The sequence below is a fragment of the Nannospalax galili genome, unplaced genomic scaffold (assembly GCF_000622305.1).
Source record: "Nannospalax galili isolate Female #2095 unplaced genomic scaffold, S.galili_v1.0 scaffold513, whole genome shotgun sequence".
Classification (NCBI taxonomy): Eukaryota; Metazoa; Chordata; class Mammalia; order Rodentia; family Spalacidae; genus Nannospalax; species Nannospalax galili.
Window position 1 is genome coordinate 3,114,299 of NW_008334861.1, and position 23,805 is coordinate 3,138,103.

General features: G+C 49.9%; 1 protein-coding gene across 3 annotated transcripts; it reads left to right on the forward strand.

The window, feature by feature from the left end:
• Positions 1-115: 115 nt before the first annotated feature.
• On the forward strand, positions 116-23,195 carry Abcd1 (ATP binding cassette subfamily D member 1). Of its 3 annotated transcripts, none has more exons than XM_008829539.3 (10): positions 118-1,427; positions 4,303-4,483; positions 15,629-15,771; positions 15,863-16,031; positions 17,129-17,223; positions 20,054-20,199; positions 20,550-20,719; positions 22,172-22,256; positions 22,615-22,740; positions 22,822-23,195. In XM_008829539.3, exons 1-10 carry the CDS (start codon positions 528-530, stop codon positions 23,051-23,053), a joined length of 2,247 nt encoding a protein of 748 aa, XP_008827761.1. In that variant the 5' UTR covers positions 118-527; the 3' UTR covers positions 23,054-23,195. The 3 variants fall into 3 exon arrangements, with proteins under 3 accessions (XP_029417692.1, XP_008827761.1, XP_008827762.1); XM_008829540.3 differs by having other exon boundaries at positions 119-1,427; positions 20,550-20,695; XM_029561832.1 differs by lacking the exons at positions 22,172-22,256; positions 22,615-22,740; positions 22,822-23,195 and adding an exon at positions 21,236-21,469 and having other exon boundaries at positions 116-1,427.
• Positions 23,196-23,805: the final 610 nt, after the last annotated feature.

Consider the following 23,805-nt stretch of genomic DNA (forward strand, 5'->3'; position numbering starts at 1 on the left):
AGGACGGGGTGGGGCGCCCCCTGTCCCGACTCCGCCTTCTGCCCCTCCTCCGCTTCCCCTTCCCTGCACTAGCCCCAAGGGAGGGTTTGGGTGGGTGGGGATTCTGGGCCTGTGGCAAAGTCACAGAAGCTTTGGCCGGGCGGCGAAGCAGACAGACGCGCCAGGCGCCCCGGGGAGGGGCGTCACCAGGGGCGGAGGAGGAGCTGGAAGAGGAGGTGGAGGAGGCCCTCTCGGCCGAGACCTCTCAGAGGCTCTGACCTCAGGGGCTAAGAGATTATCTGATCGCAAGAGGGAAGCCAGGTTCCTCCACCTGGCCTGCCTGAAGAGGCCACGACCCTGGAGGATCCTAAACCCACAGAGCCAGGGGCCCCAGCACCATCCCGGGGGCCTAAAGCAACAGTCCCAAGGACCACTGCACGGCCTAGACAACAAGCCCTGGGTCAGAACAACAGCCCTTCCAGCATCTGCCTCGACAGCAGCCTCAGGCACCAGTCCCAACCCCCAGCCTGCCTGCCAGTCCAGGTGACATGCCGGTGCTGTCCACGCCACGGTCCTCGCGGGTGATCACGCTGAAGCGTACAGCTGTGGTCCTGGCCCTCACAGCCTATGGACTCCAGAAAATCTACCCTCTTGTGAGGCAATGCCTGACTCCTGCCAGGGGCGCCCAGATGCCAGCTGGGGAGCCCACGCAACAAGCTTCTGGGGCCACGGCAGCCAAGACTGGCATGAACCGGGTATTCCTGCAGCGACTCCTGGTGCTCCTGAGGTTGCTGTTCCCCAGAGTCCTGTGCCGGGAGACCGGGCTGCTGGCGCTGCACTCTGCGGCCCTGGTAAGCCGAACTTTCCTGTCCGTGTATGTGGCCCGCCTGGACGGCAGGCTGGCCCGCTGCATCGTGCGGAAGGACCCCCGGGCCTTTAGCTGGCGGCTACTGCAGTGGCTCCTCATCGCCCTTCCTGCCACCTTCATCAACAGTGCCATCCGCTACCTGGAGGGCCAGCTGGCTCTGGCCTTCCGCAGCCGTCTGGTGGCCCATGCCTACAGCCTCTACTTCTCGCAGCAAACCTACTACCGAGTGAGCAACATGGACGGGCGGCTACGCAACCCTGACCAGTCTCTGACAGAGGATGTGGTAGCTTTTGCCGCCTCAGTAGCCCACCTCTATTCGAACCTGACCAAGCCACTCCTGGACGTGGCGGTGACCTCCTACACCCTCCTTCGAGCCGCCCGTTCCCGCGGAGCTGGCACAGCCTGGCCCTCAGCTATCGCTGGCCTCGTGGTGTTCCTTACAGCCAACGTGCTGCGGGCTTCCTCTCCCAAGTTTGGGGAGCTGGTGGCCGAGGAGGCCCGACGGAAGGGGGAGCTGCGCTACATGCACTCTCGCGTGGTGGCCAACTCAGAAGAGATCGCCTTCTATGGGGGCCATGAGGTGGGGCAGGTGGGGGGCCGGTTATACTGGAACGGAAGTGGCTAGGAGCCCCACAGCAGGCAGCTGTGAGTAGGGCCAGCCCAGTACCTGCTCGGGCTGATGTTAGAGATATGGGTGGGCCGTGGGACAGGCCTGCGGTTGAGTTTTTTGTGACCACAATCTTAAGGTGCAGAAACGCAGAGATGGGCCTACTGGGCTGGAACTTCCCAGCATTGGCTGCCTGCACCCTCCAGGCCACTTCTGCATGCTTGGTGAACTGTCCTAGCCCTGGCACTTTGGAGTCTAGCTGTTTGAGAGCTAGTGCCCAGCTCACACCCGTCCTGCAGTCCAGCACCCCTGCAGCCAGCTGGGAGGAAACCGGCCGTGCAGTCCGGGATAGGGGTGGTGGGGTACAGCCTGCTGCCTGGCCTCTTGCATCGCCGGATCCTTTGAAGGCCCGCGTCCGGCAGAGCTGGCCGGCTGGGCTGGCGGGCTTTATAGGCATGACTCAGCCCAAGCAGAGGTTAACGAGCTGCCATGCAGCGGCTGGTGCTCTGGGTGAAGGCTGTCAGAGCCCCAGGCATGCCGGCCTAGGGACGGACCGGCTTGGCTAGCAGCTGCCCTGGCAGACTACTGTCTTAACTGCCTGCCTTCGTCCCAGCACTAGGGATGCCTGGCCCAGCCTTGGCCTCGGCGGGACCGGCTTCCTGCCCTACCCCCAGGCCTCCCTGCCCCCAGTGTAGCCGCCCTTCCGCCTTGGGACCCAGCCGCTTAACTCAGCCCCCGGACTGCCGGTGGACTGGGACCGGGGAGCAGACTGACGCTGGGAGAGGTTACTCCAGGCCAGTGCAGCTTTATTGAGGGAGCAGCCCCTCCCCTTCCTTGTGCCTGGGGCTGCAGCTGCCTCAGGCCTGCTCTGGCAACTGGTTTCGGTTCCTGGTGCTTGGGGCGGGGAGGAATACCAAAGCACCCATCTCTTGAAGTCCTGTGTGCTTCCTGGGTCGGTGGCCTCTTGCCCCTGACCCCGTCTCATTGGCTGCTTAGCTATGGGGAATTAGACTTATTCCTGACTTTCGGCAAGGATTTGTCCCTGCATTCTGTCTGCAGAGAAAGGTTGGGGCCAGGCCAGATTGCAGACTAGAAAAAGAAGGGCCGGGCCTTCACCATAAGCTCTCTTCCCTTATCCTATCTCACATGCTGGGCTGCAGGGCCTTGACAAGCAGCCAGGGCCTTGGGTGAGGTGCTTGGCACCGATGGCCTTGGCAGCTGGAGGCACAAGCCTGGATTACCAGGGTGCTCCAAGGTGGTGCACTCACTTCAGGAATGAGAGACTAGGCCTGAGGAAAGCTGGGCCATGTGTGAGCCGGCCCAGGCAGAGGGCACTGAAGAGAGAGCACTGGTACTCGGAAGGGCTCCCTTTAGGCTGGCTTCAGGAAATAGCACTTTCAGGGAGTTCAGTTCCTGGGACCCAGGGCCCCTATGTACATCCTTGGACTGCCTGTCTATGCCTCAGCTGGAAAGCTGTATGAAGTGATGGGCTGCCACAGGTGGGTTGATTACCCTTGCTGTGCTGGCACATGGCCCAGTCCAGTCCTACCGGGCTGATGTCCTGTGGACAGAGACCTAGACTCAGGTCAAAAATTTGTGGCAAAAGCCATAAATTGACTGGCAGGCAAACAGCAGGGTATCTTTTGTTAGAATTTCGGACCAGGCTGCTTATGTGAATGCACATGTCTGTGTATACTGTGGATATAACCTGCTTGAGAGAACAAAGCAAATCTTAAGTCAGCATCATTTGTAAGAATCTGCTTCTCAGACTAAGGCAAGAGGATCAATGTGAATTCAAAGCCAGCCTGGACTATAGAATGACATTCCAGGTACATAGTTCTAGGCCTGCCAAAGCTACATAATGAGACCCTGTCTTTAAAAACACAAACAGAAGGTTTGGTATTCTAGGGCTGGGGATGTAGTTCAATGGTAGAGTTGCTTACCTAACACGAATAAGGCCCTAGGTTCAATCTCCAAGTACCTCAAAACAACAACAACAAAAAGAGTCTGGTTCTCTTCACAGCCTTGCCAGTGCAGTCCACATTCCTGTGCCACTTGCTCGCCTCCAGGCAGTATGAGCTTGGACAGGTCACTTTGACTATCTGGGCTTCGGTGTCCCATAATGGACATGAAAATACACACATGCAATGAAGTGTGTGACAGTCAAATGGAGAGAGAAGTGGAAACACTCAACAACCAGTGCCAGGCTGGGCATGGGGAGGCAGAGCAATCCGAGACCCCATAGCCACCCTGCCATGAGCCTTTCCCAGTACCTCTGGACTCTTCTGAGAATTGTCTGACTGCATCTGCTTGAGAGCGTACTCTCCTGGTTTTGATGGGAAAGTGCAGCTCAAGTTTCTCACAGAAAGGAACTCTGGGAAGGTAGCAGGAGATGGGGCCTAAGTAGGCTGAGACTGCTGATTGAGTTCTGCAAAGCCAAGAGCCTCACCATTGGTTATCCTTCTCTTTGCTGCTCTTTGCTTAGAGTAGAAAAGCCATTGCTCATGATTTCCAGGGTAGGGAGATTCTGGGAGGGAGCCCAAAGAAATGGGGTCAGTGGAAGATGAAAGGGAACTGCCCTCAGGGGCCTAGATTCAGAAACTGCCCAGGCAGGGTACAGGGAGGTGAGTGATAAGTGTCCCAACCAGGACAGTAATTGAAATGGAAGGGGAGCTGCCCCATAACACCAGGCAGTCCCGTACTATCAGCAGTGTTTGAGACTTGATCCTGCCCCAATTGGCTTTGTTGTGGTCATCAAAGAGTATAGGATGTGTGAGTGGCACTTGGGGGCTCTCACTGCCCCCCCAGGAGTTGCCACAAGACTTCTGGGTGTCTGTTGCCCCGGCAGGTGGAGTTGGCGCTGCTCCAGCACTCCTATCGGGACCTGGCTTCACAGATCAACCTCATCCTCCTGGAACGCCTGTGGTATATCATGTTGGAGCAGTTCCTTATGAAGTACGTGTGGAGTGCCTCCGGCCTGCTTATGGTGGCCGTCCCCATCATCACGGCCACTGGCTACTCAGAGTCAGGTGAGAGCCAGAGCTCCAGGAGCTGGGCCAAGGCCCTGTCTTCCTGTAGCGCTAGACACTAGACTTACAAGGGTCCAGAGCTCAGCCAGCACACCTGCCCTTTCTACTGGATACACTGAGGCCCTCTGGCCTTGAGATTATCAGAAGTTAGGCTCTCCTCAGAGTTCCTCACTGGCTTTCTCCCTGTATGCATCTCATGGTTCTTGGTGCCAAGAAACCAAGACTAGCACCACAACTTAGGACCACAACATGCTACTTCTCCACATGTGTGTACCCTTGCCCACTTGTCTCTGTCTTCAGCCCAATTGTAACTGGAGGTAGGATAGAGACTGCCTTCATCACCTTGGTGTTCTCCAAAGCTGCAAGGGTAGATAGAGCTCCCTGCTTTGAGGGGGAGTGGGAGGACTGTGTTCCCTGTTCTTTTGGTCATGGGGCCTAAGTAGGCTGAGACTGATGACTGAGTTCTTTATTTCCATTTGTTCCTCTACTGCTTTGCAGTTTCTTCTTTCAATTTTTAGTGGTTGCCCTTGAGAAGGTTAGCCTGCATTCTTGAAAGTGTTCTTAGGTTAGTCAATAGCTCCCCTCCTCCTAAACCTTAGAACACTTCACCTTGGAGAAGTCACCTCCAGCGCACCTCTCTTTGCAACCCAGCCTGAAGTTTAGTTTCACTTTTGGGGGGGGTGTTTTTTGGTCTTGCGGGGGGGGGGTTGTCTTTTTGAGACAGAGTCTACCCTGTAGCCCCAGCTGGCCTGGAACTCACTATGTAGACCAGGCTGGTCTCAAACTCACAGAGATCTGCCTGCCTCTGCCTCCTGAGTGCTAGAACAAAAGGCATGTAGCACCACGCCTGGTTTGATTCCAAAAAAAAATTTTTTTTGGTCTTTTTGAGACAAGGTCTCCCTGTAGCCCCAGCTGGTCTGGAACTCACTATGTTGACCAGGGTGGCCTCGAACTCACAGAGATCCGCCTGCCTCTGCCTCTGCCTCCTGAGTGTTGGGATTAAAGGCGTGCGCCACCACGCCCAGCTTTGATTACAAAATTTTATGCAGTGTATTTTGATAACATTATGACCCTCTTCTTCCCTCTCCAGGCCCTCTCCAGGCTATGTGTTTTGTTTTTTGAGATAGGGTCTCTTACAGCCCAAGCTGACCTTGAATTCACTCTGTAGGTGAGGGTAACCTTGAACTCTTTTATTAATTTTTATGTGTAGGCATGTTTTGCCCTCATAGAAGTGTATCATGTGTGGGCAGTGCCTGTGGAAGCTAGAAGAGGGCATCAGGTTCCCTGGAACAGGAGTTATGGATGGTTGTTAGCTGCAATGTGAATGCTGGGAACCGAACCCGGATCCTCTCCCAAAGCAGCCAGTGCTGTTAACTGCTGACCCATCTCTAGCCCCCGACCTTGAACTCTATATCCTTCTACTTATCTCCTAAATGATGGGATTACTGATGTGTACCACCACACCTATCATATGCTTTTCATTCTCTGCTATTAGTCTGATGGGTGCATGTGTAAAGTTACCCATGTGTATATTGATTTCTCTGTCAGCATTCCCCTCTTACATTTCAATCCTTTCTGTGTTCCTTCTTTCAGATACACATCTTTCAAAAGTTCACTCTTTTTTTTAATACTTTTTTATTGATTCCAATTTTTTTGGCCTATTTGAGGCAGGGGCTCTCTGTAGCCCCAGCTGGCCTGGAGCTCACTATACAGACCAGGCTGGCCTTGAAGTCACAGAGATCCCCTTGCCTCTGCTTCACAAGCGCTGAGCTTAAAGGGGTATGCCACCAGGCCTGGCTTGGTTTCAAAATTTTATGCAGTGTATTTTGATAATATTTAGACTGCCTTCTCTCTCCAGGCCTCCCCCCCGCACTGCCAACTAAAGGAATAGATAAAAGCTAACTCACAGAATCTCTCTATGAAGCCCAGGCTAGCCTTGAACTTGGGATCGTCCTGCCTTGGCCTCCCCAATGCTGGGATTACATGTAAGCACCACTATGCCTAACCTTTCAGCAAAGGATTTATCATGGAACATTTTCAATTATTTTGTTGTCTGAAAATGTCTTTATTTCACTCTTATTCCTGAGCTAAAGCTAGGTTGGACATGGGAATTTAGGAGATAGTTCATTCCTCCCAGTCATTTGACAATAGTTCATTGTCTTCTCACATCTTCCGTAGCTGTTAAAAATCTGTCATCAGTTTAATTATCGGTAATATGCCTCTTCTCTCTAGGTACCTTTATCATTTTCTTTGTCTTTGGCGTTCTCTAGCTTCACTGCAGTGTGTTTAGGTGTGGGTTCCTACTTGTCCTGCTTCAGACTTGCTGTATGTCCTTCAAATATTTAGGCTTTCAATTTTCTTGCTCACTAAATTCTCCTGTTCACCTATTTTTTCCTCAGCCATGACTAAATTGAATTTTTTTAGATATTCCAGTGATTATTTTTGTAATGTTTGATTCTACTTCAAATAGAAATTTGAAAATGGATCTTTTCTTTTTTTAAAAGATTATTTTTATTTTTATTCATGCGTATGTGTGTATATGTGTGTGCCACGGACTACAGCTCTCCTGGAGGCCAGAAGAGGGCATCAGATCCTCTAGAGCTGGAATCACAAGTGGTCACCGTCTGGGTGCTGGGAACTGAACTCTGGTCCTCTGCAGGAACAGCAACTGCTGTTAACCACTAAGCCATCTCTGTAACCCCTAGAACCTTTCTTTTAAAAAAATTTTTCAGACACTATGTAGCCCTGGCTGGCCTGGTGCTTGGTATTTAGACTAGACTGGCCTTCAACTCAAAGAGATCCACCTGCCTCTGCCTCCCAAATGCAAGGATTAAAGGTGTATACCACCATACCCAATCAACATTTTTTGAGAGAGAGAGAGAGAGATTGAGAGATAGAGAGAGAGAGAGAGAGAGAGAGAGAGAATGAGAATGAATAACCCATGGGAGTTGGTTCTCTCATACCATTTCTAGAGCTGGAACTCAGGTTGTCAGGCTTGGTGCTTTACCCATTGAGCCATCTTGCTGGTCAGAAGTTAGCTTTTTTGTTTGGTTTTGGTTTTTTGGTTTTTGAGATGGGGTCTCCTTATCACCCCAGCTGGCCTGGAACTTGCTATGTAGACCAGGCTGGCCTGGATCTCACGGAGATTAGTCTGCCTCTGCCTCCCAAGTGCTAAGATAGAAGTTATCTTAGAAATTTCAGACTATTTTTTTTTGTGATGCTGAGGATCAAACCCAAGGCCTTGAACATGGCAAACATGTATGCTCCAACTGAGGTACACCCCCAGTCCTTGGGGTAGGTGGGTAGATTGGTTGATTGGTGGTTTGTAACAAGGTCTTAAAAGTGTCTGATTTGCTCATCTTTCCAATAACTTCTTTCATGCTATCTATCATTTTCATCATATTCCAGTCTCCATCCAACAGTTTTATTTGGTTTTCTGAAGTTCTTGAGGGTCTCATCTACTTTTATCTTCTGTCTGTTGGTCCTTCCTTACTCCTGGAGGATCATTTCCTTGAGGGAATCACCATGGCCTTTGGGAAGGTATAATTATATCCTTTAGGGGTAATTAGCCATTTGGAGGCCGTGTTCTTGTTCATGTTTCAGCTTGGAAAAAAGGGGTTCCTAAACATTAAGGTAGAATTCACTTGAATCCCAGACACATTGTTCCAAATTCTTCCTGGAGAGCTGTTGATCAGTGTAGCTCGGCCCAAGCAAAGCCAGGAAAGCTTCATGTTTCCTCCGTGCTTGTCTCTCTGGGCATCACAAGGGATCACCTGGTTTTGCTCCTGGGAATTTCCCCTGTTTTCCTTCAAGCACAGCTCTGCTGTAAAAGGAGTTATAGTTCATCCAGTCCAGTGGTGGGGTGTTTTCAGTTGTTTGTATGTATATCTGGCCTGACTTGTTTCAGAAACACATGGCTCTCCAGTTTTCTTCCTGCTTGAGTTTCCTCCTTGGAGCTCCCCCTCAGTTGCCTGTGTCTTTGTCTCTGAGTGACCTCTAGGAGGAAAACACTAATTCTTAAAGAATACACCTTATGGGTGGCATGGGTACCTGAGCCAGTCTGCACACATCACTCCAAGCACATGGACTGAGGAAACTAGCCCTGAGGAGTTATCTATATCCAATCTCTTCATGGCTAGAACTAGGCAGATCATTCATAGCAGTCCCCAAACCTCCTCCTTTCTCTGAAGACCTAGAACTTTTTGAAGCATCTTCTATGCCAGGCTTGTGGGAAATGCAGCAATGCATGAGCAAAGAACATGTGCTGCCCCTGGTCCTCCTTTAAAAGATGCACAGAGGAAGCTCCCATCTCCTTTGCTTGGCTCACTTCTACAGTGGCCTCCTTTTCCCCTGAATACCAGGTATGCCTTTGGAGCTGCTGCACACTCTTTTAAGAATGTTCAATCCTGACTGCCCCTCAGTCTGTACTTCCTTTGTCCTAGCTTTGCTTTGCTCCTCCGCTGTCCCTAGGCCGGACCTTCCTTGACAATCACACTTTTTCTCTGCCATTCCCTGCTTTACTGCTCTCCCAAGTACTGCCTCTCTGTGTGTGCCACTTCTTCGCAGGGGAATCCCACCGCCCCCCTTAGATGTGGCAAGTGATGTTCCATGTACTTCAATGACCTCCTAGGAGGAAGCAGACACTTAGACACTGGGGATGATTTACATCTGCTTTGTTTTTTGTTGTTTGGTTTGGTTTGGTTTTTTTGAGACAAGGTCTCCCTTTAGTCCCAGCTGGCTGTAATCTGCCATCTTTATGTTTCCCTCTGCCTCCCAGTTTCTAGGATTAAATGCACGGGACACAAAGTCCTGCTAGATCTGCTTTGTTTTGCTGGCCTGCAATGGTAGCCTCAGGGCTGGGAGAGGGGTGGGGCTGCCACTGGTCTGTGCTGCTGCTGGCCAGCTTTAGCTTCCCAAAACCCCAAGGGTTTCTGCCTCAAGGTAGGGTGGTAGCTGCTGCCCAAGTATTCTAGCCCTTCACATCCCTTTCCTTTGTCCCACTGAGATAGGAAAAGCTGTCTGGACTTTGGGAAGGAGAGATGGTGTTCCACCTGCCTGGTGGAGCTGTGTCCTTGAGGACACAGTGGGGAGAGGAGCCCTTAGACTTTGCTTAACACAGCCATAGACCTTTCACTTCCCCAGTTTCCTGGTCTAGGCCCCAAAAGCATCTCTCCATCCTGTCCTATTTTCAGCTTAAACTAGTCTGAGCTAACTCTCTGGACATTTTCCTCCCTGTCCTACTCAACAGGCAATACCTACTCAAGAGGAGCATACGCCCCTGGGTACAGCACTTTCCCAGTGCTTCAGCCACATAACCCCTGGCCCCTTGATAACTTCCCAGTGGGTGCTCAATGCTCACCCACATGTACTTAGTACTCAATGGCCCTTGGGAGTGGTCTCCTCCCTGTTCCCCACCCCGCTTCCAGGTTCCACATGTAAAAACCTTGCTTTTAGGCTGACAAGATGGCTCAGCGGGTAAAGGTGCCTCCCTACAAGCCTGGTAATCTGAATTTGACCCCTGGAACCCACATAAAGGTAGAAGGAAAGACCCAACTTTATAGAGTTGTCCTCTGACCTCCACATACATGCTGTCACATTCATGCCCACACACATCACACATACACCCTTAAAATAATAATAAAGCCTTTAAAAACCTTGCCCTTCTGTGGGTTAATAAGGCCAAAAGAATCCAAATGTCAATGAAGCAGACTTGAAGGGCATGACCATGGGGTGTAAACTGTGACAGAAAGAAAAGGTTTAAAGGAGCAACTCTCGAGAGGAAACAGAGGTTAGATGTGTGGTTCAGTGGGGTATGTGAGAGAGCATGTATATAACAGCAGGGTCAGGAGGGGAAAAGCATACTTCAGAGACAAAACTCAGGGGGTGTTGGGTGAAGAAATCCACATGTATGGTGAAAGGGACCGACAACCCAACAGAAGGTAGGTGGGGGCATTCTAGGTGACAGGAGCTCCTTGTGCCAAGAAACAAAGCCAGATGCCTATTGGCTCATTTTCCTAATCGATGTTATTGAGATGTGATCGACAGACCATACCATTCAGCCTTTTTAAGCATGCAGTCAGTGGTTTATAATGTATTCACTGTTGTGCAACTGTCATCACTATCTAAGTCCAGAAGGTTTTGATTACCCCCAAAAGAAGCTCCAGACCCATTATCAACCCCTCCCTATCCTCCCTCACCCAGCCCCTGGTACCCCCTAATCTGCCTTCTATCTCTATGGATTTGCTTATTCTAGACATTGCATAGAAATAGAATCATATAAATGTGACCTTTGCTATCCAGCTTCTTTCACTGAGCATGATTGTTGTTTCAAGGTTCATCTGTGTTGGAAGATGAATCAGTCCTTCATTACTTCTTATGGATGACTAAGAATTCCATTGTATGCATACACCACAATTTCTCTTTATGTTTTTTTGAGGCAGGTATGTGCCACCATGTCTGACCTAAAGTGTACTTTCATTGTACACTTAAAAGTGATGAGTTTCAGCTGGGCATGGTGGCACGTGCCTTTAATTCCAGCACTTGGGAGGCAGAGGCAGGTGGATCTCTGTGAGTTCGAGGCCAGCCTGGTCTACATAGTGAGTTCCAGGCCAGCTGGGGCTACAGGAAGACCCTGTCTCAAAAAAAAAGTGATGAGTTTCATAAAGACATTTTTATTCAAGTAAGTATATAATGTACCAGATTTACCACCTCCTGTTACAGTCTCCTGTTCTCTCCCCTACTAATCTCCTTTTTCTCATGCAGTGTCCCTTCTATGTTATATCTGAATGTATTTTTTCTAGGATCCACAAATAAGAGAAAATAAGGTATTTGTCTTTCTGAATCCAATGTATTTTGCTTAATATGATGATCTCCAGTTGCAAACATTTGCTAGCAAATGACATAGTTTTGTTCTTTATGGCTGAATAAAATTCCATTGTATATATATACCACATTTTTATTTTCCATTCATCTGTTAATTAAGATAGGTTCCATTTCATAGCGATTGTGAATAGTGTAGTAATAGACATGAATGTCCATATATCTCTCTGGTAGGACTTAGAGTCCTTTGGGTTTATGCCCAGGAGTGGTACAGATGAGTTATTATGGGAGTTCTATTTTTAGTTTTTTTGAGAAACCTCCACACTGATTGACATAGCAGCTATACCAGTTTGCACTTTCATCAGCAGTGTGTAAGGTTCATCTTTCCTCAGATCCTTCCAGCATTCTTTGTCATTTGTATTTTTTATCTTTGAGGAGGGGTTTAGGGTGTTGAGACAGGGTCTCACTATGTAGACTAGGCTGGCCTGGAACTCACAGAGATACACCTGCCTCTGCCTCCCAAGTGCTAGGATTAAAGGCATGTGCCGCCATACCCTACTTATCATTTGTTTTCTTAATGATAGCTATTCTGACTAGGGTGAGATGAAATCTTACTATAGTTTTGATTTGCATTTCCCTGATGGGTAAGGATGAGATGAAATCTCAGTATAGGTTTGATTTGCATTTTCCTGCATGTATGTAAGTGTGCCTGTCTCCTTCAGTACCCAAAGAGGTCAGAAGAGGGCATTGGATCCCCTGGAACTGGAGTTACAGTTGATAGCCACCATGTGCATACTGGGAATCGAACCCAGGTCCTCTACAAGAGCAGCCAGTGCTCTTAACTGCTGAGCCAACTCTCCAGCCCTCAACATTTTTTTTTGGTCTTTTTGAGACAGGATCTTCCTGTAGCCCCAGCTTGTCTGGAACTCACTATGTAGACCAGGCTGGCCTCAAACTCACAGAGCTCCGCCTGCCTCTGCCTCCCAAGTGCTAGGACTACAGGCATGCACCACCATGCTCGGCCTCAACATTTTTCTTTATTTTTGCATGTGATGGGGAGGTATGTGCCATGCATGTGTAGGTCAGAGGACAACTTTGTGGAGTCAATTCTCTCCTTCCACCTTTACATGGGTTCTGGGGATCGAACTCAAGTCATCAGGCTTACACAGCAAGCAGTTTCTCTGCTGAGCCATCTCGTTGACCCAGTATGTTCAACATTTTTCCATATATTTATTGATCATTTGTACTTCATCTTTTGAGAACTACTCTGTTCATTGCATTTGCCCATTTGTTGATTAGATTATTTGATTTTTTTGCTATTTATTTATTTTTGGTCTTTTTGAGACAGGGTCTCCCTGTAACCCCAGCTAGCCTAGAATTTACTATGTAGACCAGACTGGCCTCAGTCTCACAGAGATCCTCCTACCTCTGCCTCCTGAGTGTTGGGATTAAAGGTGTGTAATCTAGTACCCAGAATTTTTTTTCAAAGATGATCTCATGTACCTAAGGTTGGCCTAGAATTCATTATGTTGCCAAACATGATGTTGACCTTCTGATCCTCCTGCTTCCACCTCCCAAGTGCTGGGATTACAAGAGTGCACTCCCTCACCAAGCTACATAATGGTCTTTCTTTGATCTATTTTGAGTTGATTTTGTGTAGGATGAGCGATAGAGATCTAGTTTTGTTCTTCTACAACATATACCACTATGTCTATCTGTTTATCCATTGGTAGGCATGCTGGTTGTGTCTGCCTTTTGGCTGTTATGAATAGCACTGCTGTGAGCATTCCACACAAGCTTCTATGTGGGCTCATGTATTTGTTTCTCCTGACTGTATAGGTAGGAAAGGAATTCCTGGGTCCTCTGGTAACTCACTATTTAACTTTGTGAGGAACCACCAGGTAGTTTTCCATGGCAACACACAGCTTACCATTTTATCTTCTCCCAGCCATGGATGAGGCCCCACTTCTCACCTGGCCAGTGTCTGCTCTTATCTCTCTTTGCTCAAGCTATCCTTGGTGCTGTAGATTTCCATTTCCTTAATGATTAATCATTTCAAACATCTTTTTGGAAACTTACTGCTCTTTTCTTTGTTTTTTCCTTTGTTTTTATATTTTGGCCTGGAACTCGCTATGTAGACCAGACTGGCCCTTGATCTCAGGAATCCTCCTGCCTCTGCCTTCTGGGTGCTGAGATTAAAGGTGTGTGCTACCATACCCAGCTTTTTATTATTTTTTAAAATATTTTTTATTTAAATTTTTATGTGTATGAATGTTTTTGTCTGCAAGTATATAAGTACACTGTGTGTGTGCAATGCCCACAGAGGCCAGAAGAGAGCATCAGATCCCCTGGAACTGTAGTTATAGACACTAGTGAGCTACCATATGGGAGCTGGGAAACAAACCCTGGTTGTTTGCAAGAACAGCAAGTTCTCTTAATGAAACTACTGAGCCATCTCTCCAGTCCTCTTTTTTATTATTTATTTATTTATTTATTTATTTATTTATTTTGAGACAGGGTCTCACAATGTAGCACTAACTGGCCTAGAAGTCATTATGTAGACCAGGCTACCTTTGAACTCACAAGAGATCTGCCTGCCTCTGCCTCACAAGTGCTGGGATTAAAGGTATGCACCATCATACCTGGCCTTTTCATTTTTAAATACTTTTATTACATTGATTTATTTATTGTGGTAGGGGAGGGGGAAGCACATGTGCTGTGGTATGCATGTAGAGATCAAGAAGACACTCTCCAGCTGGCGTAGCGCCACACACCTTTAGTCCCGGCCCTTGGGAGGCAGAAGCAGGCAGATCTCTGTGAGTTCAAGGCTACCCTGGTCTACAAAGCGAGTTCCATTCCAGGTCAGCTGGGGCTACAGGGAAACTCTGTCTGAAAAAGACAGTCTCCATCCACCATGTGGGTTTTGGGGATCAAACTCAGGTCATCAGGCTTGGTGACAAGTGCTCTTACCTGCTGAGCCATCTCATCGGCCAACCTTACTGCTCTTTATAAATCTTTATTTTTTAACATATATTTTTTTATTATTAATTCTGTGTATGTATTTGTATCTGTGTATATGCACAAATGAGTGCAGTGCCCACAAAGGCCAAAAGAGGGTGTTGGATTCCCCAGAGTTGGTATGAACTATGCAGTGTGGATGCTGAGAACTAAGCTTGGGTCCTCTGCAAGAGCATTACACATGCTTAACCATTGAGCCATCATCTCTTCAGCCCCCTATACCTTTTTGTTGTTGCTGTTGTTGTTTGAGACAGGGTTTCCCTGTAGCCCCTGTTGGCCTGGAACTTGCTATGTAGACCAGGCTGCCCTTGATCTCACATGGCCTGACTCTGCCTACTGAGTGCTAGGATTAAAGGCATGTGCCACCATGCCTGGCCTATATCTTTATATTTTGAGAGAAGGCTTCCCACTATAGCTCAAATTGGCCTCTAACTTATGGCAATTCTCCTGACTCAGCCTTCAGTGTGCTGAGATTATAGGCATGAGCTATCAACACCTGACCCATTTTAAATCTTACTTGGATCCTTTGCCTCCTGTTTGATTGGGTTATCTCTTTATTGGTTTGGTTTGGTTTGGTTTTTTTGTTTGAGGCCTTAACTCAAGACCCTTCTGCCTTCACCTCCCAAGTGCTGAATTTATCTGGTCTGAGAAAAGTTTTTGTGTAGTCTATACTCTCTCTCTCTTTTTTTTTTCTTTAAGAAAACTATACTCGGGGCTGGAGAGATGGCTCAGTGGTTAAGAGCACTGACTGCTCTTGCAGAGGACCTGGGTTCGATTCCCAGCACCCACATGGCAGCTACGAACTGTCCTTAACTCCAGTTCCAGGGGAATCCGAAGCCCTCTTCTGACCTCTGTGGCATTGCATGACATGGGTGCATCTACCTACATGCAGACAATACACTCATACACATAAAATAAAAATAAATGAAATATTTTTTAAAAAGAAAACTACACTCTTACCAGATAGGTGGTTTAGACGTATTCTTTCCCAGTCTGTACAATGCCTTTTACACTTGACTGATGATGCCCTTTGGTGGCCAAAATAATTTTGAAGTTCAGGTTGACCTGGTTTTTTTCTTTAGTTGCTTGTACTTCTGGTCTCATAGCTAAGAAATCATATCAAACATCAAGTTTGACTCATTTTCTCCTCCTGTGAGGTAGTTTTCATTTGTGGTGGGAGGTGGAAGACAGATGCACTTGTGTATGTGTGTTTGGGTCTCTGTGTGTCTGTAGTTTGCGCAGGGCTTGTCTTGCCACACCTTGGCTGTGACTTTCCACTGTCTCCCTGCCCCCAACCTTGGCTTGTAGACTCAGAAGCCATGAAGAAAGCAGCCTTGGAGATGAAAGAGGAAGAGCTGGTGAGTGAGCGCACAGAAGCCTTCACCATTGCCCGAAACCTCCTCACAGCTGCTGCAGATGCCACTGAGAGGATCATGTCATCCTACAAGGAGGTAGCCCCACTGCAGCCCCTACCTTGACTACCTCCCCATCCCTAAGATGGCTGGGTTGAGCCCGTGTTGTCACCCCCCCCAACACACACAGGTGACAGAGCTGGCTGGCTACACAGCCCGGGTATATGAGATGTTCCAGGTATTCGAAGATGTTCAACACTGTCGTTTCAAGCGGCCAGGGGATCCAGAGGAGGCTCATGCTGCATCTGGGGTCATGGTACGGTCTGGTGTCCGTATAGAGGGGCCCCTGAAGATCCAAGGTAAAGTGGCCTTATTGCAGAGCACTTCCTCTGCCTTCCTCCCTACTGCCTCAGCTCCTCCTATTTCCTACCCCAACACTTGGGAACTCCTGCACACTCCATCCCATCCATCCCTGTCCACCCAGGATTTGTTGCTGACAAGGTCATCGAGGACTTGTATGCGGTGAGATAGGGAGAGTTCTCTCAGGAGGAAGGCTTGCCCAATTGCTAATGCTCCCTTCCAAGGGTGTTGGCCTGGGTTACTGGTTAAGATGGATGGATGGGTTTCTAGGCTCTCAGAGCACGGAATCTCACACCCACACAAAGTACACAGAGAAATAACACTGTGAGAGCTGGGATGTGGCTCAGTGGCAAAGTGCTTGCCTAATGTGTGAGACCCAGGGTTCATTCCCCAGCAGTGCAATAAAAATAAAAGATTTAAATTCATGAGTTATGGCTCATGCCTATAACCCCAGCACTTGGGAGGCTGAGGCTGGAGGACTGCCACATGTTCAAGGCTATAGTATGAGATTGTTTCAAAAAGAAACAAAAGGAAAAAAAAGCCAGGTGTGGTGGCACAAACCTTTAATCCCAGCACTCCTAGGTAGAGGGAGGCGGAGCTCTGTGAGTTCAGCCTGGTCTACATAGTGAGTTCTAGGCCAGGTGGGGCTACAGGGAGACCCTGTCTCAAAAAGACAAAAAAAAAAAAGAAAAGAAAAGAAAAAAGAGATCAAGATAGTGCAACCATGAAAGAGAGTTCAGCCAGCTGTTAGCTCACAGGGGTCAGGGTAGGGCTCAGGCACTGAAGCTGACTTTACGATGGTGTCAGGAAGGAATGCCACCAGGGCAAGAGTAGCCACTCAGTGCCTTAGATTCCGGAGGACCAGAAGGTAACAGCTTAGGTAAGGCATGCTACTTGGTTTGGGAGTATCAGCTTGTTGGAAGACCTTGCTGTTTTCCCATGGGGCCCTGAACCACACCATCCTATTTGGGAACCCATGGGTATGATATCAGGGTAAGTAAGCCTATATCAAGGGAGCAGGAACAGAAGTGGGCAGCAGGGCACAGAGAAGGCAAGGCAGAATGCTATGTACCTCCCCTATGTGTTCTCTCTGCAGGCCAGGTGGTGGACGTGGAACACGGGATCATCTGTGAGAACATCCCCATCATCACACCCACAGGAGAGGTGGTAGTGGCCAGCCTCAACATCAGGGTAGGTCAAGGGAAGGAGTTGTGCCCAACCGAAAGTGCTGACCAGGCTAGACCAAGTAACTGGGGCTAGGGTACACTTCCCAAGTGCCCAGCCACCTGCATCTGTGAGCCCTAGCTCTTGGCTTCTTGCCTAGAGCCTCCTGCTTCTATCTCCAGAGTGCTGAGAATGCTGGGATTAAAGGTGTGTGCCACTACACCCAGATTAAGGAAATGACATTACACTTGGATCCTAAAACACATTCATTTGGTTATAGCAAAAGAAACCATTGGGCCTTGTGCTAGCAGTGACATTGTCCCCAGGTCTATATGGCAGATAGGCCAAGGTCAAGTTGAGAGACCAGTGTGTCTCTGTCCATGAGTTCTAAGGCAATAGTATGAGAGCTGATTATTGGCCAAGGGTTACCTAGATGCTCCAGGACTGATCTTTCATTCATTTCAGCAGGCTTCCTAGAACTCTGGGCTGGGTATTGGAAACCAAAGCTTAATTAGAGAGGGGGCTGCCCTCAAGAAATCCCCAAAGGAGGTGGGCACTAAAGAATTACAGAAGTCCCTAGTTAGACTACAGTCCAAAGTGCAGCAAAGGCCATCAATGGGGTGATCACCCTTGGGCGGAAGGAAGTTCAGGGAAGCTTTCCCCCGAAGGTAGACACAACTGGAGTGCAGAGCTGAGGAACAAAGGGCTGGGGCCTGCCATGTCCCAGCAGGAGAGAAAGCAGGGAAGAGGCGAGAGGAGGTGGAAGTGTTAGGCGTCTGCCTTCTGCTGAGGGACAGAGCCTGGAGAGGAGGAAGAGGACAAGATTCCTGTGAGCCAGTTGAGTCAGGTCACAGATCATGTCCCTAAGCAGCACAACATAGTGGAGTGGTCCCTAGGGCCTAGGGCAATGGCTGATGGGTGATAGATCCAAGCCAGGTGGTTTCCAGACTGGCCCCAGGAAGCCCAAGGAAGCAAAGACACTGAGGCCCAAGTGAGCAGGATGCAGCTGGGAGGAGAGCAAGGCTGGTGAGGCAGGATGGGTAGAACAGGGCGAGGGCCTGAGGAAGCCAGAGCCCTCTTGCCACTCCTGTCTTCCAGAGTCGACGGTTCATGCAGTGAGCATCCTCAGGCTTCCCTAACTAAGCCCCCAGACTGAGCAGCATTAACACCAGAAATGGAGTCCTTTCCAGTTCTGGAGGCCAGAAGTCTAGCTCCAGGGGGCAGGACAGGTTCCATCTTGGGGAGAATGTGCCCCAGGCTTTGCCCAGCTTCTGGTTCCCTGATGATAGTTCCTGGTGTTTGTGGGCTTCTGTTGTGTCACCCTGCTCTCTACCTTCATCTTTACATACCCCTCTGCCTGTGTCTATCCAAGTCTCCCCTCTTTGTAAAGCCACCAGTCATGTTGCGTTTGGCTCACTCCACGCCACTGTGCCTTCATGTTCATTTAGTTAATTGCACCTGCTGCAATGACACGTCACACTCTGAGATAGCAGGGGATAGGACTTCAACAGTTAAATTCAGGGGGCAGAGTCAGCTCATCGCAGTGCCCAGGGTAAAGCAAAGGCCAGGACCTGGATCCTCTTGGGAGCCCTGTGCAGTGTTATCTCTCACAGATAAGGAAACACCCACACTGAAAGAGGGAAAGGAGTAAGAATGACAGTGCTGGGGCTGCTGTGTCGTGTCTGCTACAGGGTGCCCTTCCTCCTCTGTGACCTGAGTTCTCCGGTTCCAGCCGTCAGTGGCACTATGTAGGAGTCTAACAGAGGAGGAACTTCCTACCACTGTTGCTTGAACTCTAATGTGAGCAATATGCTCAGCTACTCTGGGACCACAAGGACCCTGAGGCCCATATCGCTGAACACAGGAGCCATCCTCTGTGCCCACCCCCCACACCTTTACCCTTTTACCCTTGGTGAGGCGGGGGGGTTGGTCTAGAACTGTGAAGAAAGTGTCTTTCCCCAGCAGCTTGTAAAAAAAACACGCTTTCTTTTGAGACTAGGTCTCACTGTGTAGCCCTGGCTGACCTGAAACTTGCTGTGTAGACCAGGCTGGCCTTGAACTCATAGAGAGCCTCCTGCTTCTATCTCCAGAGTGCTGAGAATGCTGGGATTAAAGGTGTGTGCCACGACACCCAGATTAAGGAAATGACATTACACTTGGATCCCGTTGATGGGATCCTAAAACACATTCATTTGGTTGTAGCAAAAGAAACCATTGGGCCTTGTGCCCTCCAGCCATGTTGGGGCCTTGGGGAACAGAGCCAGGTCTTGTCCATTTCCCTATGTCCTACGCTAGGCATTTAGTTGAGGCTCTGGATATTGAACCCCATCCCTGTGGCCCTATAGTCACTAAGAAATCAAAAATGGACTTGGTAGCACACACTATAATCCTAGCCCTGAGGAAGCTAAGGCAGGAAAATTGTGAGTTCTAGGCCAGTGTGGGCAGCATAGCAAAACCCTATTCACCTGCCAGCCTTAGATGTAGGAAGCTTGCTTTTCCTTTCTTTCTTTCTTTCTTTCTTTCTTTCTTTCTTTCTTTTTTCTTTTGAGATAGTCTCATGTAGCTGAGGCAGGCCTCAAGCTTGCTATGTATCCAACAATGACCTTGAACTTATGATCCTCCTGTCTCCACCTTACAACTGCTGGCATTGCAAACATGCATGGTTTAAGTAGTACTGGGGACTGAACCATGCAGTGCTGGGCAGGGATTTGTACATGCTGGACATGCACTCTACCAACTGAGCTACATCCCCATCCCAGATGTAAGAATCTTTCTGAGGCTAGGAAGTATGTCACAGGATATCAGGTTTGGGGAAGGAGAGTAAAGCCCTGAGTGTCAAGGCCTAATGCCTCCACAGGTGGAAGAGGGCATGCACCTGCTCATCACAGGCCCCAATGGCTGTGGCAAGAGCTCTCTATTCCGGATCCTGGGTGGACTCTGGCCCACATACGGCGGTGTACTCTATAAACCCCCCCCACAGCGCATGTTCTACATCCCGCAGAGGTGAGCCAGCCTGTTCTCTGACCTTCCCCCACCTCTTCCCATCTGGGCTATGGGAGAGCCCACCCCTCAGGAGAGGATGCCAAGATGCTGTGCTAGATTCTGATAGCCAGGAGCACAAACTCAGCCTGTTCATTTCAGATCCAGATGAAGGTTCTTGCATTCATGCCCACAGATTTGGGGGGGGGGTGCTGCACACAGTGTGTCCATGCACATATGTGGGAGGGGTCATGTTATTTGGGGGGTACCTGGGTGTGATGTGTCCACTACCTGGAAGGCTTTGTAGCCAGGTGCAGAGCAGCCTTGGGAAACAGGACTACCCTTCCCCCAGTGGACATCCAGCTTTCCCACAGGCCCTACATGTCTGTGGGCTCCTTGCGAGACCAGGTGATCTATCCTGATTCTGTGGAGGACATGCGGAGGAAGGGCTGCTCAGAGCAGCAGCTGGAAGCCATTCTGGACATCGTGCATCTCCACCACATCCTGCAGCGGGAAGGAGGTAGGGGTGGGGCATCAAGCACAGGTTAGTTGCCCTTTGTCCCAAGACCCTGATAGGGAGCCTATTGCCACCCTACCCCTAGCCTCTCCCTCCAGTCCCAGGGGATGAGGGTTATTTCAGTATATAGGAGTCCAAAGAGCCTGCTGGAAGCCCGAGCCTCACCTGGCAGGGAGGACAGGTAAACAGGTAGCTGGGGTACCAGAAGTTTGATCAGGGTACCAGAAACGGGGACTTCTAGCAGGGCACTCATCTCATTGGGTGCTCAAGAGATCATCTGTTGAAAAAGAAGTCTGAGCAAGCCCCTTAGAATCCAGGACAGTTACCAGCTGGAACCAGAGGACAGCAGGGCAAGTTGCAACCAGGACTTGGAACAGGGAGGTCCTGGCTTACAGAGGGACACATAGGATGCTCCTGTGAGAGAGAATGGAAACTCTGAAAGACTTTAGGCAACCAAGCGACAGGTCACTTTTGCATTTCAGCAAGATGGCCCTCCTCTGTGTAGGGTAAGCTGGCCAGGCACATATTTCTGTTTGCACACAGGCACCACATGTGTGACACCCTCACATCCCTCCGGCCAGAATTGAACACCATGGTGACACCTTACCACAGGGCAAGCTAAAGTGTGAGCTTGATTGTATACTGCCACATGCCCTGAGAAAACTTCTAGTCACATAGGAAGGCAGGATGAATGATAGGAGAGGAGACTGCACTTCTGCCCCGCCATCCTGACAAATCGTCCTCCTCACCTGCTCACTCAATCCTCCGAATGCTGCCAAGATGCTGGCACCAGGCCATGAGACATGGCCCAGTCCCTCTGGTAAGGAGCCTCTGTCCTGAGAGACCAACTCCAGCCATCCCCGGGGCTCTGCCCTTGACATCTGCTGCCTGCTGAGGGCTGTATTGGCAGGTTCTTCGCTGGCAGCCCATTAGGGCTTGCATGAATGTCCTGAGGCTGCATGACAAAGTGACACAGACTCAGGGGCTTCAATGGAGAACTTTATTTCCTGGCATTCCAGAGACAGATTTAGGTGTGGCAGGGCTAGCTCCTTTAGAGGATGTGAAGAAGGACACACTTGGGGACGCTCCTCGACTGATGGCCAACCAATTTCTCCGTGCATCTTCATGCCGGCTATCCTGTGTATATCTGTGTATCCAAATGTCCATTTTCTATAAAAGTACCAGTCACATTGGATTAGTGCTTACCCTCATGACCTCAACTCAATTGAGCATGTCTGGAAAGATCCTCACTCAAAATCCTACAGTATTTCTTTTGTGGGGGAAACAATTCTGGTTCATTTTTAGTTACTAGTGTTTCGGACAGGCAGGTGAGGACACAGAAAAGGAGCATGCAGCTGGGCAAGCTCTTCCAGTGTCAAATGTGTCCGGGCTTTTCATTGACCTCATTTTCCCCTGGCTGTCCCCTGACACTCACTGGGCCCTTGTTGAAGTGAGCTGAGCACTTTGCCTCCTGCCCAGGTTGGGAGGCCGTGTGTGACTGGAAAGATGTCTTGTCTGGGGGTGAGAAGCAAAGGATTGGCATGGCCCGCATGTTCTACCACAGGTAAGCCCCAGGGTGACTTTTAAGAGCATTCAGGGCTAGGCGTGGTGGCACACACCTTTAGTCCCAGCATTTGGAAGGCAGAAGCAGGTGGATCTCTGTCAGTTCGTGGCCTGCCTGGTCTACATAGAGAGAGTTCCAGGCCAGCTAGGACTACAGGGAGACCCTGTCTCAAAAAGACGGCGGGGGGGCATTCAGAATGATCTCAACCCAGCAACAGGGGAAAAATGGATACTCCCCATAGGAGCCCCAACCCCCGCCCCCACAGCACAGCAGGGCCATGGGTCACAAGAAATTGGGGCTTGAGGTTGGACAGTGATGGGAAATCCACAGCCTCTCTCATTCGGCCCCCAACCCTAAGGCCCAAGTATGCCCTCCTGGATGAGTGTACCAGTGCAGTGAGCATTGATGTAGAAGGCAAGATCTTCCAAGCAGCCAAAGACGCTGGTATTGCGCTGCTGTCCATCACCCATCGGCCTTCCCTGTGGTAAGTGCTCTTGGACTTGGAGTTGGGGCTGCCACCTAAGGGGAGAGCAGCTGTGATAGCCTCCTGTCCCTCTCTGGCCAGGAAGTACCACACACACCTGCTGCAGTTTGATGGGGAGGGAGGCTGGAAGTTTGAGAAGCTGGACTCAGCTACCCGTCTGAGCCTGACTGAGGAGAAGCAGCGGCTGGAGCAGCAGCTGGCTGGCATCCCCAAGATGCAGCATCGCCTTCAGGAGCTCCGACAGATCCTGGGCGAGGCTGCGGCCCCACAGCCCATGGCAGCCAGCCTCCCAGGCCCAGGTGTTCCCACCTGACCGGGTACCAAGTCCCCAGCCTCCCACTCCCCAGGCTCTCGGATCACATGAAGGAAGCTGCAGCTCCCACCCTGCCCTGCATGCCTTTCCCCTCCCAAGCCTCCTGGCCACCTGCCTGCCTTCCCCCTGAAGACCTCACCCTCAAGCAAGTGGATGAAGGGTGGCATCCTGCTTCCCATATCCACCCAGCCTTCACCCTGGGGTCTGCCCCACAAACTGTGCCCTGTTCAGGGGAACGAGTCCTTTACTTTTCTCTGGGGAGGGGTATGGGGCTTGGAGGCCCTAGTCCTGACCCCACACCAATGTGGTTGAGCCAGGGGAATGACCAGGAGCAGGGACCCCTACAATTCTCCCCTTACTGCCAGCAACCAGAATGTGTGGCAAGCCTGGTGGTTGTGGGCCATGCCTCTTGTGAAACTAAAGTCCCCATCATTCCCTCTTTGGTCCCTCAAAGACCTCATGGTCCATCCCTCTGTTGGCATCTCCTAGGGTGGCCAGTGAAGACCCGTGTCCCACAGAACACCCCTCCTGCCATAAGAATAGCCAAATGGGTCCCAGAGTCAGACAGAGCCTCAAGCATGTCCTTCCCCATGGAAACTCCCAAAATGGCAAGCCACAAGAAGAATGTAGCCCTGTCCATCTCACACCTCCACCTTCTCCTTCTACAATCTAATTTATTGGATTTCCTGTTTATAGCTGTCTCCATTTCCAATGTGAGCACCCTGCCAGCACAGGAGGCAGCCGGGCAGTCC

Bases quoted from the DNA above. Each gene is read 5' to 3' on its own strand.
- Abcd1 (XM_008829539.3), top strand. From the start codon at position 528: ATGCCGGTGCTGTCCACGCCACGGTCCTCGCGGGTGATCACGCTGAAG. The intron at 22,257-22,614 runs GTAAGCCCCAGG...CCCAACCCTAAG, and splicing joins GCCCGCATGTTCTACCACAG to GCCCAAGTATGCCCTCCTGG. The intron at 22,741-22,821 runs GTAAGTGCTCTT...CTCTCTGGCCAG, and splicing joins ACCCATCGGCCTTCCCTGTG to GAAGTACCACACACACCTGC.